The 16,020-nt window shown below is 34.6% G+C and overlaps 1 protein-coding gene across 4 annotated transcripts in view; it reads left to right on the forward strand.

Moving 5' to 3' along the window:
- Positions 1-16,020, forward strand: part of ift172 (intraflagellar transport 172) — a 71,418-nt gene that overhangs the window by 32,824 nt on the left and 22,574 nt on the right. For 3 of the 4 annotated variants that reach the window (XM_073932361.1, XM_073932362.1, NM_001002312.1), the window contains 6 exon segments: positions 1,046-1,226; positions 2,498-2,595; positions 7,877-8,006; positions 10,066-10,164; positions 10,500-10,609; positions 14,086-14,149. In XM_073932361.1, the coding sequence (XP_073788462.1) occupies positions 1,046-1,226; positions 2,498-2,595; positions 7,877-8,006; positions 10,066-10,164; positions 10,500-10,609; positions 14,086-14,149 (682 nt within the window). 4 annotated transcript variants of the gene reach the window in all.

Genomic DNA, 16,020 nt, shown 5'->3' on the forward strand with positions numbered 1-16,020 from the left:
GATAGTGTGTCCACTGTCATATTGGAGTAATATAAACTTTTAAAATTTTTAATTTTGCTTAAAATAAGACCCAAATCCCAGTGATTTTGAGGCCCACCACAACGTTACGTAGGAATTTTGTTTTTGATTGACGAATTGATTGACAGGCACCATGTTTCTATAATAGCATGTGTGCATGAAACATTTTTTTGCAAATAAACTGGGATTTAAATATTTGTTACAACTCTCTGTGATTTTTATAAGTTGAAAACATTTTTACAAGAGTGCTGGTTTATAAGAAAGTCAGTAAAATTGCTATGAAATTCTTAACCGCTATATATATATATATGTGTGTGTGTGTGTGTGTGTGTGTGTGTGTGTGTGTGTGTGTGTGTGTGTGTGTGTGTGTGTGTGTGTGTGTGTGTGTGTGTGTGTGTGTGTGTGTGTGTGTGTGTGTTTGTGTGTACTGCAAACGGCATTTGTGCGAGACCCATTGTTTCAAAAAGTCTTGAATAAACTCCACCACAAATACATCAGATAAACTTGGTATTTTTGACTAATGAGATGTATTTTAGCTTCATCCGAGTCTGTCTATGTCGCTGTGCTGTTTATCTGACGTAATGCATGATGAGAAGCGGACACACCCACGTGGGAACAGTGGGTGGGGAGTAGCAGCTTATTCACATTTAAAGCCACAGGCTACAAAAACAGCTACAACGTACTTAGCCCCCAAAATGGGCGAATTCTGGAGGTTATAATAAATTATCTGATGGGTATTTTGAGCTAAAACTTTAGAAACATATTCTGGAGACACCAAAGATTTATCCTACATCTTGTGAAAGGGGTAAAATAGGTGCCCATTAATTCATGGCTATTCATAAAAGATCCACCCCTCCATATGCAAAGTAGCATATGAATTTTACCACACTTCGTTCAGTTATTTCATTATAATAATTATTTTATTCTAAATGTCATAATTTATTATGTTTTCACTGTATACAAGTTTTATCTCTGAATTAAAAAAAAGAGGTTTGAAATATGGGTGACCGTGTCATTTCTATTGCAGGCACGTTCATAACAAGGACTGGAGTAATGCCCAGAGAGTTGCAGAGGCTCATGATCCGGAAAGTGTGGCAGACATTCTTGTGAGCCAGGCCAAGTTCTGCTTTGACCAGAAGGAATTTCAAAAAGCTGAGGCCTTCTTGCTCAGGGCACAAAGGCCGGAGCTAGCTATTAAATACTACAAAGTAAGATTCTCGATCCTTACAGTACAATCAACTAATTAGAGTTAATGGTAAGAATACAGTACTTGGATAATAAACAAGTGTTCTTTATTGTAGAACAAAATTAATCTGATGCCTATAACCGTGCTCTAGTAGTCAATGACTCCTATTATTTATTATTAATTTAGTAAAATTTTAGTTAAAGGCTTAGTTCACCCCAAATTTTGAACTCTGTCCTTAATTACTCTGCCTCATGTCATTTTAAACATAGAGGATCTTAGGAACACAATTTAAGAAATATTAGATGAAATCCCCCATAGGCAGCAACAGTACCGAGATATTCAAAGTTCAGAAAAGGAACCAAAAAGTTTGTCAAAACATTCCATGTGACTATTGTACATTTTTTTTTCTTCCAATTGCGCATAATCCTTTTGAAGAAAACAAAATATTTATGACCACCATTGCATAAAAAGCATCTTATTTATTCAGGTGAAAATCACCTTAGAAATATGTGTATATAATATAAAATTACATTACTACCATACCATATGTTCCACATATTTTATTTTAAATTTTGCTCATATTTTTTTCTAAAGGAAAATGCTGGACAATTTACTTGAAGGGGTGTTTATACTATTGTCATAAAACCTTGACACATGTCATGAATGTGATTGAAGCATTTCATGCCTGCTTCTGACAACTATTACGTGTCATTTGCTCAGTTATGTGATAACAACAAAACTTGTCATAAATCGTCTTGAACATAATCGTGATAAGGCATTAGAATTGTCATGAATATTTTTCTGATCACCTTTTCAGTGGGACAAACCGTTTTTGTCATTAAAATGTATCATGAAAAGAGCGTCATTAACATTTAATGACATTTTAATGACAAATTCAGCTATTACCACTGAACTTGAGGTAAAAAAAAATAATATAAATGTAAAATTCATAATATATTTATAATATCAAGTCATGACAATTATGTTTATGATAATTTATGAAAAGTTTTGTTGTCTTGGTAATGTCAAGTTTTCATGACAAAAACAGGTTGACAATTTGACATAAACAAAAGGTCATCTTTGCATTTAAAATGTCATAACTGAGCGAATGTAACTTAATGACAGTTAAAAGCATGCATAAATTAGGCATGTCATGATTATTAAAGTCTTATGAACACCCCTTCAAGTTAAGTGCTACCCATTTTTTAAACAATGTGTGAAGATTTCTTATTATTAGTTTTATATTAAAATAAGATTCAGCAGGCTTTGAAGAATCATATTTCCTGTTTCCAGGATGCTGGGATGTGGACTGATGCAATGCGGATCTGCAAAGACTATTTGCCCAGCAAGCTGAGCGTCCTTCAAAAGGAATATGAAAGCGAGGGCAACTGGTAAAAGAACTCTCTTTTAACTCGTCTTCTGTCTGTTTTTTTTATTCTGCCTTGCTTTCATATGTGTCTGTATTTGAAAATCCTCCCTTGTTTATTGTTCTTCCGAAACTAGGGCTCTGCAGTTGTGCAGAAAAGCTAGCAGCTCTGAACTACATTCAGATCCTCTTTTCATTGCTTGGCTTCCCTCCCTTATTAGAACATGGCAGCTTTTTATCCTAAATTAAATCCATAATGAGCAGCTCATTAATGCACAGACACGCAGCAAATCCGTCTCCGCTGATAATTTTCCTATTTTTAATGACTTGTGGGAAAACATCAAAGGCTTCTTCGCTGTCTTCCCTGGGAAGAAAAGGAGAAACGTTTTGCATAGTCAGTTCAAGGCCCACTCAGCAGTAATGCAGGCTTCTTGTATCATTAACCTATTTTCAGTCAAGAGTTTGAACTTTCTTGCCATGTTGTCTTTTATGATGGACTCTTGGCGTGTAACGATACATTGTTGTATCAAGATATTGAGAGATAAAATTTGACAGTGTGTGTTGGTGAATTGACCAGTATGATTGTTTATCTGAGTCTCTGCTTGCTTTATTTTGAAAGGTAATTTTTAGAATCATGAATATATGAATTTTGGTTCCATAAATTAATTGCTCTGTGCAGTGGGGAACAGGGCCAAGTCTGTTCAGGTCCAACATCCCAAATCAATACCAAATTTAGCATTTTAATCAACAATACATTTTTAAACAAATTGTCCTAAAAGTCAAATGAAAATTGTCTTTTTATTTTGGTCTAAAATTAGGACTTGTCGCTGATTGTCATGATAGAATTTTCCTTCTATAAAACATTTAGACATCTCTGATACATGCTAAATGTAATGTTAATAACTGCACCATGGTAATGTGGCAGAATTGAGAGATTTACATTTATTATATTCTTAATGTAAACATATATTAAATGTCTTAAAGAGTAATGTAATACAATGGCACTAATTGTTGTTATTAAGCTACAGCATTTGATCTGTGCTGATAACCCAGTGTTTAGTGCGATAACATATAGCTCAACAGTGCTCCGGGTGTCCAGGGTTTAATTCCTGGCTCGTGGACCTTTTCTAATCCTGTATTATCTCATACTGTCCTATCAAAAAAAGGGCAAAAATGTCAAAAAGTAATCTTAAAAAAGGCTACAGCATTTATGCATTTACCACATACAGCATGGGAACACGGTGATGTATTTTGTGATTTTTAATTTATGATCCACTAAATGTATATTAATATAGATGACTATAGCCCCTTTCACACAGTGATACCGGTAAATTTCTGGAACATTTCCGGAACGACTTTACCGGTAAATTTAAAAAAGCGCTGTTCACACAGGCGAGGACGTTACGGAAATTTTCCGGAAAAGAGCATTCACACAACCATTTCAAAATACCGGTAAATTCTGACATCATTCACCACAAATGAGCTTTAAACGGCTGCGCTTGTGTTTGTAAACATTTGACTAAATTACAAACTCTGTGGATGATCAATATTGTGAACAACTTTCGCAGGATCACTTTCGCATGTCGAGATGTTCATAATATGTGCGTGTGCAGGCGCTCATAGGCGCACGCAAAGCTTAAAGGTAAACAAACAACGGCTTATCATAAGCATCTCATCGATGATTATTTACACAGTTGGCATTAAAAAGAACATATAAACGTGATCTGACTAACTTCTAGCAGCTAAATGTGTCTGGAAAAATATTCAAAGGCTTTTATCCTCACAAACCGCGCGGACGTAAATGCGTCTGACTGTTGTGATTGGCTAAAGCAGACGTCTCACGTCAGCACGTTCTAGACGTGCATGCGCTTATAACGGGAATCTTCCTTCTGCATTCACACAGTGCAGCATTCCGGCAAATTGCCGGTAATGTTACAACTTCTCTTTCCAGAAAATAGCCAGAACGAGTTTACCGGTATTTTCAAAAAGGACCTGTTCACACATACAACCTTTCCGGCAAATTGCCGGCAATTTTCCGGAAAGGTCTGTATGTATGAAAGGGGCTAAAGTTTCATTTTTAGAAAAATTTAAATGTAAACCAGGGCTCGAAAAACTTCTAAATTCCTGGTAGCCCTCGGGCAGGCACTCTTCAGTTTTTTGTAGCCGAATTTAAATTTAGGTAGCCCAAATAGAAAATACATTATTTATTAAATAAAAACAAAAACATACATTTACGAAATAAAAAAAAGATATAATGACATTTGTTATAGGCAATATAGTCATTTTTTTAAATAACCAAAATTGTATTATTTAACTTTTTAAGTTTTTATTTCATTTAATTTTTTTTAAAAAACCCCAAAAAATGATGTTAAGTGAACATTGTTTTAGGATATTTTTCGCAGCTATAAAGACATTTTAGAGACATGTGCTATTATTATATGTGAGAAATGTTGATGTACATGCTTGAGTTTTTTAGTAAAAAAAAAAAAAAAAAAAAATATATATATATATATATATATATATATATATAAAAAATAAATATATATATATATATATATATATATATATATATATATATATATATATAATATTAATTATTATATTAATATATTATATATATTATTTCTTATATAACTAACTTACTGTTTCCTATAAAATCTAAATAGTTTTAGCTCTGAGACACAAATACATATTTCACCCAAACTGGAAAATTGTGTCATTATTTTTTCACACTTCACTCATTTCAGACCTGTTTGTGTTTTTTTTCTCTTTCAAACTTAAAACTTTTCTTCAAAATATCTTTCAAAATATCTAAATATCCCTTCATTTTTTGGGTAACTGAAAAAAAAAACGGACATTTCCCTTTACAAGCTGACTGTCAATTGTTTACCGATCCACGAAGAGAAGACAGATGACATTAACTAATCCGTATTAACTTATAATGTGTATTCTATCTTTCTTAAACACGTTTGTCTGTTCTGCACGCACTGAAGCATGCGCTTTTCACGGAGATGTGGGCACACGCATAGTTTAACAATGAGCGGTTTTTCGTTACAGTCTGAATGACTAACCAACGTATCTTGAATAGTTGCTTAAAGATATATATTTTTAATTTCGCATAGCTTACACAGGCTTCATGATGTGAAACGACTTGTTTATGAATCCAAAGAAAGACATGCCCTATTAAACTCTATGGTTCTTTACAATTCTGAGGTAAAAAATAATGTGTTATAAATAATTTATTTAAATTTTATGTTTATTCATTTTTTATTGTCCCTGAATAAATGATATTTTGATGTACTTTGTTGGAATGAATCAAAATAATCTGTTTATGCTGCTGCTTAGTGAGTGACAAGTGTTGTGTGCTTCAGTGCCACGCATTTAGTACAGAACAAGTGATTAAACTGACAGAAACACTATGTTACGTTATTTGGAAGGTAGTTGATAATATTGTGGCTTTTCTCCTTTATTATCAACAAGTGGATTTATTGCTGCCGTATCAGCAGTACAGCACATACATAATTATCCACTTCGTAAAAGAATGTAAAAACATTTAAATATGTTTTTCTTGCCACTGGGCAGCGTGTAGATAGATTTTGGTAGCCTAGGTATGTTGGGCTACCGAATTTTGCAAGCCCTGCGAATAAGTGTATATATATATATATATATATATATATATATATATATATATATATATATATATATATATATATATATATATCAGTTGCTTTTTTGATGCAAATTAAATAGTCTGTACCATTGACCAACTAAAAGTGCTCTTAAGTCAAGTTTTTGTTATTATCTAAAGAGCATGTTAGTGATATGCAGGCCTACAACTTGCATAAAAATAGCTTATTACACACACAGGGATGCAGAGCAGCACATAAACATCTTGAAATGTAAAACAATGGAATCAAATGGAATCAATGGAACAAAAGGAATCAAATTTAATAGAATTATTAATGTCTACCTTAATATAAAAATGCCTACATATCATAATGGGTAATCATTGCATGTATTGAAATTAGCCTACCTACCTGTAGTAATGACAAAATATCGGCTTACAAAGTCTGCTGAGTAAATGATGAATCTGCCAGAGTGTGATTGCAAATCACTCTTAAAACAATGGGAGATGAGACAAAATACTTCTGACCACCATTGCATAAAAAGCATCTTATTTAACCATGTTAAAAACACCTTGGAAATATGTGTATATAATATAATTTTACATTACTTTCCTAGTACCCTATGTTCCACATATTTTATTTTAATTTTAGCTTGTATTTTTTTGTAAAGGAAAATTATTTATCACAATCGTAATTGTATTTTAAGAACACCTAACGCTTTACTTAAAGGGGTGTTTATAAGATTGTCATGAAACCTTGACACACGTCATGAATGTGATTGAAGCATTTATGCATGCTTCTGACAACTATTATGTGTCATTTGCTATGTGATGACAACAAAACTCTTATTGGTTTAATGCACATTATGCCCAAAACACACCCATAAATCATTAAGAGAATAAGGACAACACTTTTAGATGGACACACTGACCATTTTTTCCATTCGTGATAGCAAAAGTGGACGCCCTAAGTGCTGTTGTGCCATGTGCTTTAGTCCATATGATATGTTTAGACCATTATTTTACCCTGCATTGTCTTGAATGTTATTAAAAAAAATTTCTAGAGCTGATATCACCTATTAGAAATGTTAAAGGCATCGTTCAAGCAAAACTCAAAATTCTGTCATCATTTACTTCCCCTTTACTTTTCACAAACCTGCGTGAGATTCTTTTTCCTGTTGAAAACAACAAAAGATGAATGTTGGAAACGGGTAACCATTGATTTCCTAGTTTTTCCTAGTATGGTTACCAGTCTCTAACATTCTTCGATTTTTTTTTTCTTCTTGTATGTTAAACAGAATAAAGAAACTCATAAAGCTTTGGAACCACTTGAGGGGGAGTGAGTACATTTGTATTTTTGGGTGAGCTATGCCATTAAAGCACAAAAAAGATGAAGTCTCAAAAAAGATGAAGGTTTTTCATGTAGCTTTCACAGTCATTAACCGCCATGCCATCTCAGGGTTTGAAGTACAGAAGTATAAAGACCTTTGATAAATAGGGGTTTCAAGTGTTTATTCAAAACACTTAAAGTAAAATAATCTGCAGACTGTTTATCCACCACTAATAAAACTGTACTGCTTAGTGTTTTTTAAATGTGTAACAAGTTTGTCTTCCCCACAAGTCCCTGCCTGTAGAGATCAAAAAGTCTATGAGCATTGAATGTGTATGTGTGTGTTTGCAGGGGTGTGGAAGGGATGATTGAGCAAGCTCAAGAGTGGGAACAGACCGGAGAGTATTCAAGAGCTGTGGACTGCTATCTGAAAGTGAAGGACTCATCTAACTTGGACTTGCTGTTGAAGTGTTGGATGAAGGTTGTTGAATTTTATATTAGTTAAATGACTTTTTTCTTAATCAATAAACACCCTATTATTGTAATAAGATACCAGCAAGTATTATTATGAAGTGCAGTGACAATTACAATTTTTGGCAAATTTTATAGTTGACTTCCAAATCTTTTTGGAATAAAAGAACTTTTATAGGGCGGCTATGATGAAAATCATCTTTTGTAAGATGTTTGGCCAGAGCTGTGTGTAGGTATTTTGTGTCCACAGTCATATTGATGTGATATAAAGACAATAAGTCTCTTTTTTTGAAAATTTCTGACGTTAAAATAAGACCCAAATCCCTCCTATTTTGAGGCCCACCACAACGTGAAGTAGGAGTGCAGTTTTTCCTGCATACTGAATTGATTGTCAGCCAAGTATTAACATGTCTCTGTTGTAAAGTGTGTAATCATATCAACAAGACAGGACGTGCGCAAAGCAACCAGTATTAAAAGATCTCTTCAGCTCTCTGTGATCATCAATCATCATTAAATGTGATCAAGAATGAGTTCTACAAGTTTAAAACGTTTTTAAAACACTGCATGTTTGTAATGAATTACAGCGATTTTACCGTCTTTACTTTATCATCACAGCCGCATATCAGTAAAATCATAAAAGAAGATGCTTCAATCCCAGTTTGTGAATGTTAAATCAGGTTTATTTTGTACATTAGCATAACGGAAATCCATACAGCAGTGGATATTAACATGTATCCTGTCACATTTGCCGTGCAAAAACAATGCAAAGTTAAACGCACACGCTGTGTGTGTGTATGTGTGTGTGTGTGTGTGTGAACTTTGTAACAACATTGTGTGTGACTCATCATTGCAGAAAGGCTTGAATTAACTTTACAACACATACATCAAATATTATGTTAATGTTATGTGAGATCTGCTTCCTTTATGTCTGTCACTGTGTTGTTTATCTGACGTAGCAGGAGATGGACACACTCTGACAGGCAGGTGGGAACCGTAGGCGAGCAGAACTAGCTCATTTGCATTAAAGGCACAGGCAACAAAACAGCTACATTGTGCTCAGAACTGAAATTCCAGTATTCTGAAAGCTATAATTAATAATCTGATGGGTGTTTGAGCTAAAACTTTTTCGACACATTCTGGAGACACAAAAAATACTTATCTTAAATGTTGAAAAGGGGGTAAAATAGGTGCTCTTTAAGGTTAATAATATTATCTCCCTTTGTTTGTCTACAGAACAAACTAGACAAAATTAGGCAAGGCATTGTTTTCCAATGCCTTGCCTAATAAACCTAACTTGCCTAGTTAACATAGTAACCTAGTTAAGGCTTTAAATTGCACTTCAAGCTGAATACTAGTGTTGTGCTAAATAAGTAAACAAATATTATGCATTGTCACTGTGGCAAAGACAAAATAAATTAGTTATTAAAACTATTATGTGTATAAACATGTTGACAAAAATCTTATTTTCGTTCAACAACAATTGGGAAATTTGCAAATAAAGTATTACAGAAATTTCATTATTCTTATTATTATAAAAATATTTTCTATTATATCCATTCTATTATATTCATTTTTCTTGTTCATTTAAGACAAGAAATTGCATTTTAATGTGACATTTTAAATAATTACTTATTTTTCTATGATTTTTAAGTTAGTGTGATGATTTTTTTTAAATGAAGGTCTTATTTAAATCAGTTCTTGCCAAGACAGCAGAGGCAGAATAACATTAACATTTTTATTCAGAAGGATCTTTTTTTTTTTTTTAAAGCTTCTTTTGAAGTTTCAACCTCTCCTAAACTATGAGAAAAGATTCAAAGCACTGATATTTTACCTATATCCAATGTTCCATTGACTGTAGGATGTCCTTTAAATATCAGAAAGCTACTCTTTTGATTTGAAGTGTTTTCATTCAGTGCATTCCGTCTTTTAATTGCCTATAATTGATGTTTGGAAACTATTTCACTTACCTGCTGTATGTATGAACATGTTTTTATGACCCTTAATAACTTAATTTTAGATGCATCTGCGGTTTTACAGCATTTTTCTCATCTTTTTTTCATGTCCTTCAGGCAGCGGAATTGGCCATTAAATTTTTATCCCATGACAAGGCTGTGGACGTAAGTCAGATTGTCGGTCCACGTCTGATTCAGCTCCGAAAGTACAACGAGGTATGCTTATTTAATTTTTTTCACATAGACAATCACATTCACCATATGAAACCCTCAATTTGAGTTATTTATTTTCCTCACAAAGTGGAAATACTAAAAACTCAAATTCCAAGAAAAATACTAGCTTTTTATTCTTGCAAAGTATTGTGTTTAGAGAGCGCCACAGCAAGAGGAAATGGTGCTTTCAGTGTGCTCGTGTGCCCATCTGAGCGAGTGTATATTTAGGATATGACACAAAAGAAATGTGACCGCACAAAAAGCTCACAGACTTCACCTATTCTTTAGCGTCCTCGAGCTGCGGACCCATTGAGGTTCAAAATGTTTTTTTTTTTCAGGCTGCTGAGCTCTACCTCAACCTAGACCTCATTAAGAACGCCATAGACGCATTCATTGAGGGGGAAGAATGGAACAAAGCCAAAAGAGTGGCCAAGGAGCTGGATCCAAGGTGAGCCCTTAGCAGACTGGTCGCCCCTAACAACGCCGCAGCCAACAATGTGAGAGGGAGGCGGCGAAATCACTCTCTCACTGTCAGAAAAATCACTCAGCGCAACAAATAAAGAGCACGACAGCACAAGGCCAAAGAGCTTCAGATGGCCTTCACAGTTTATCTCTCACTCGCTTTTATTTACGGCCAGAAAAATAGCTTTCGGAAATCAAGTCTAAGCACTTTCCGGTCTGATATGGGGTGTAGTATTAAAGACTGTCTGGTGGTATAGAATGAGTATTTATGATTAATTAAGAAAAAACATGAGATCACTGTCAACATGGCTTCCAACTTATATAAGAGCATTTAAAATAGTGCCCCTTCTGCAAATAAGACTTAAAGGCTTAGTTCACACAAAATCAAAATTCTGTTATAAATACTCACCCTCTTGTCATTCCAATTACCTGACACCTTCTTTGGAAAACAAATACTAAAAAAAAATACATATTAGATATTTTAGATGAAATCCTGGAGCTCTCTCATCCTCTATAGACAGGAGTGGTCTATAGAAAAAACATTCTTATGCTGTGTTCACACCAGACACGGTACATGCAGATAAATCATGATATTCGCGTATAAATAGACGAGTGAACATTTTGAGTTTACTAACTTCATTCGCGCGTCAAAATGTGCTTCATTCATGCGTCAAATTCACTTCACAACAGACGTGGATTCGCATGATGGGTAGTGCTTCTGTCTGCCCAGTGACTGTAGCTTCATTGCTAAATGGCTAACATGAATTTTATTGAGAAAATAATTGTGTTTATGTGGTTTAGGAAGGCTGAAAAACAGCGTCCATTCGTTTGGAGCAGTGTCTAAGTCCACTAGATTCTTTCAGAGGTGCACGCAGCTCTATGAGCTCATAAACTCCTCCAGAAACTTAACCTGGATCATGGAAGCATTCAGCTGTGCTTCTGGCAGAGCCGACCCAGTTTAATGAACTGTTGGTGGTGTAGGAAGGAGGATATTCCCCCAGGACACCAACAATAGGCGCCATGTCATAATCATGCCCCCACAAGAGCAAGCTCCTGATTGGTTAATGCGACGCGATTGTTCACTGAAGTTCAGATAGTCAAACTTGAGCGTTTTGTGCAAAACATGCAATCGTGCCGTATAGCGCCGCATACGATGTCTATTCGCGTCTTTGCATTGACTTAACTTTTAAACTCGCGCTTGACGCTTCTTCTGTGTCTGGGGTGAACGCAGCATTAGAGCAAGTAAAAATATTGTTTTGTTTTTACCGTCAGAAGAAATGTCAAAATGAAGTGCTTTTTCTTATAACAAGCTAAATTATCCTCCTATGGATTCAGTAAAATAATCTTGTTTTCGCTTTGAAATGTCGATGTTTGGACTAGAAACAAGACAAAAATTCTAAGTAAGATTTTTTTTTGCATAAATCATATAAATTGCTTATGAATACAGTGATTAAATACAATTCTGTAGCATCTGCTCAACTATAATTCAGACTCAACATTACATGTCTTTGAGATGTGACTATTGTGGATGCTCACATTGCATTATCGATGGTATAACGATATATTGTGCAGCTCTATTTGTATTTTCTTCCATGACCAGTGACCAGTCAGCCTTGAATAGACTCACTTAATTTCCTTTTGCTTAGTCACTGCTTTATAAGGGGTTGCCACAGCAGAATCAACTGCAGATGGAACTTAATATAATCCTCAGTGCTGGGAAACACACACACACTCTCCCATTCACACACTACGGCCAATTTAGTTTATTCAATGTACCGCATGTCTTTGGACTGTTGGAGAAACTGGAGCATCTAGAAGAAACACACGTAGACATGGGGAGAACATGCAAACTTGACACAATTGTATTCATTGTAAACATTACATCTTTATGATATTTCTGGCAAAACTGACCCTCATCTATGTCCCCTTCTTCTTAGTTACTGTTGTTACGCCTGTCAAGCTTTCATGACTGGCACGTCCATTACAATATATGTACTGTATGCACCGGTGTCAGACATCCCCAAGGATATAATTAGTCACTTTAGGCAAACAGGTAAGATATCTGGAAAAAAAAACAGACAAAAAAGGCCTGCGGTATCCATTACAGGGGTATATTTATGACATAATATGCAACCGATTGGAAAATAATTTAATCAAAATTTAAACTAGGTTAGTCTAGCCGCCTCATACGCTGACCATTCAACAACTTAGTCCATGCGCTGCAGGAGAGGTGAAATTTAGAAATAATTTAATAATAGCAAATTAAACTGTGTTTTCCCTTTATTTTAGCCGAAAAGCCTGATAGATTAATTGTTGTGTAATGAAATATAGCGTTACTAACCGACGAGGAAACACGCATGGACAGTGCTTCTACATAATTCATTCATAGAAAAAGTAAGGCCACAAAGGTAAAACTTGATGGATTTGTGCCCAATATTAGTATAATTGATTCAAAACAATGTACAGTACCTATAACTGTCAGTATGTTTGTGTGCTTTTTATCCAGTTTCTATTCTAATTTGCAGTTAAGTGGAAAAAAAGAATACATTTAAATACAAATCAAATTATAAATAGCAGTAGTGAACAAACAGTTTTTCCTACCAGCAAATATTAATCCGACACCAAATTCAAAAGCAGACACTAAACCACAATAACATCGTCACCAATGACTAAATCTCCAAAAGACTGACGAAAACATTGGTGAATTGTAGCTCTGACAGGGACATGGGAGTTATAAGTTAAAGAAAAAAAGCTGCGGTGGAATGCAAGTGCTCAGTTTGTGATTACATCTCAGTTTTGTTCTGTTGATAATATGTCATTTCACATATTCATAGCTAGAAACAGATGGAAATGTGACTGTATTGTGCTCGCTCCTACAACTATTGCTAGTGCTCATAAAATCAAGGGAAAAAAAGAAAAAGACAGCTGGGAAACATAACCTGCTTTATATTTTTGTAGGAAACTCAGTTTAGATCTTTTTAGGGTAAGAGATGTGTGCGTTATTGCTTTTTATCACTGAATGTGTCAGGAATATCGAAAACAATACCAACCTAACCCCACTCTTTTATCGCCTCTCACACAGCTTGATCCATGCTGGCATTTCTCCCCTTGGGTTTTAGGTTTTGGAAAGGGAATTAAATTCCACCACCCCATCCAATCTTTTAGGATACCGGGTATCAGATTTGCAAAATCCATATGAACAACGCTTTGGCTTGTTTCCCTCGCTTGAAAGCTTAACAGACCTCCTGCCCGTAGTTACACTTGGTCATTCGTACTTTAGATTAAAATTGGTCTACAGACTTTCATATACAGACTTGTTCAAGTCAGGAAAGGTCTTGTTTTTACCTTTTTTATTACAAGTATTTGTCCACACAATGACAATAGAAAAACAAGCATTTAATACAATACTTTTGCAAATAATCTCTTAAAATGAATTACTGTATTACATTTCTCTTTCCACAGACTTGAGGAGTATGTGGACAAACGCTACAAAGAGCACCTGAAAAATCAAGGCAAAGTTGACTCTGTAAGTTACCTTTGTTAATCTTCTAACTGCCACTAGAGAGAATAAAAAAGAGGACTGCTAGTAGATGTGGGAACTAAAACATACTATTGGCAAAAATAAAATAAAATAAAATAAAATAAAATCACAAATGTAAGGTGGTCATGAGAGACCACATGCAAACAGAAAAACACTAACAAATTGAAAAAACATCTTCATCAAGCATTAAGTTGACAAAGGCGCGTGCAAATTCACATAACACGTGTAAATACTGAAACACACTGCAGACCAATATGGAAATGTGTGATGGGACCATAAAAAATTATGAACCCATAAATTTGAGAAGTGAGTTTTTTTTATTTCTGCTTTGTCCTGCTCCATGTAAAAAAGCTGGTTTTGTCACTTTTTGCGACTCATTTCCATTGTAGTCTGCACATTTTGCTTAGCGTTTTTGTGAATTTGCATGCATGTGTTGTCAAATGTACAGTTGAAGTCAGAATTATGAGCCCCCCTGTTTATTTTTTTCCCCAATTTCTGTTTAACGGAGAGCAGAGTTTCTCAACACATTTCTAAGCATAATAGTTTTAATAACTCATCTCTGATAACTGGTTTATTTTATCTTTGCCATGATGACAGTAAATAATATTTGACTAAATATTTTTCAAGACACTTCTATACAGCTTAAAGTGACATTTAAAGGCTTAACTAGGTAACTTAGGTAAGTTATTGCATAACGATGGTTTGTTCTGTAGACTTTCTAGACAAAATATTGCTTAAAGGGGCTAATTATTTTGACCCTAAAATGTTTTTCAAAAATTAAAAACTGCTTTTATTCTAGCTGAAATAAAACAAATAAGACTTTCTCCTGAAGAAAAAATATCAGACATACTGTGAAAATTTCCTTGCTCTGTTAAACATCATTTGGGAAATATAAAAAATGGTTAAAAAAAATGTGGTTCAAATGAAAAGTTTGCTGAAGTTAGTTGGGTCTTGTGGTCAAAAAGTCTCCAAAACTACAATCTTACATCACTGACTAAAATGCTTTTTTAAGGGTTTCAAGTAGGGTTGGGTGATACCACCTGTCAATCACTTTTTCCACAGGACTCTGGCATGAATAGGCCGAGTGATCTTTGTTGGTATAATGGCGTTGACAAACTTGGTTGGTAAAAAAGGTGCACAACCAACAGGAACCAACCAACAGTATCTGAGGTTTTCACTAAAATTACTAAGTACAGGCATGAAAGCGAAAGATTGATGCAGTGTACTGACACTGTGAGCCTGTGACTGACTGCTGGAGCTCAGACGCACGCATATGCTGCAGTGCGACAGAGTGTGTATGTTTGAGTGGTCGTGATGTGCGTTTTCAGCGATATAGTGTGGACGGAGGGCTGTTCAGTAATGCTAGATGAAACGCCAGTGTGGACGTGGATCGTTTTCATTCTAAACTGCCATTTTAAAATTAAGATGTATTAGTGTTAACCGCGCTGTGTGTATTTTTTGCAAGCGGGTTGCCGGCTCAGCATCGTGATGTCTATCCACCATCAACAATGGACGATGGCATCATCTATCCACCCAACCCTAGTTTCTTTTTTTTTTTTTTTTTTTACATTTTATTTAAGATTTTTCAATATGTTTTTTTCCAGAACAACAACCCCTTACAGATGAGAGAATACATAAAAAACAAATAATAATGAAATTATAATGAAACTATTAAAAAAATAAATAAATATATATTTTTTAAATAATAAAAATAAATAAATAAAAGGTACAGCCATCATAATTGTTTTTCAGGAGATACATTTGTGCATCAAGTTGCATTGTGTTACATTGTAGTTACCTCAAATTACAGTGGTGATAGGTTAAGTAACCTCTAAATATACATCTAAATATGTCGG

The sequence above is a fragment of the Danio rerio genome, chromosome 20 (genome assembly GCF_049306965.1).
Source record: "Danio rerio strain Tuebingen ecotype United States chromosome 20, GRCz12tu, whole genome shotgun sequence".
Lineage (NCBI taxonomy): Eukaryota > Metazoa > Chordata > Actinopteri > Cypriniformes > Danionidae > Danio > Danio rerio.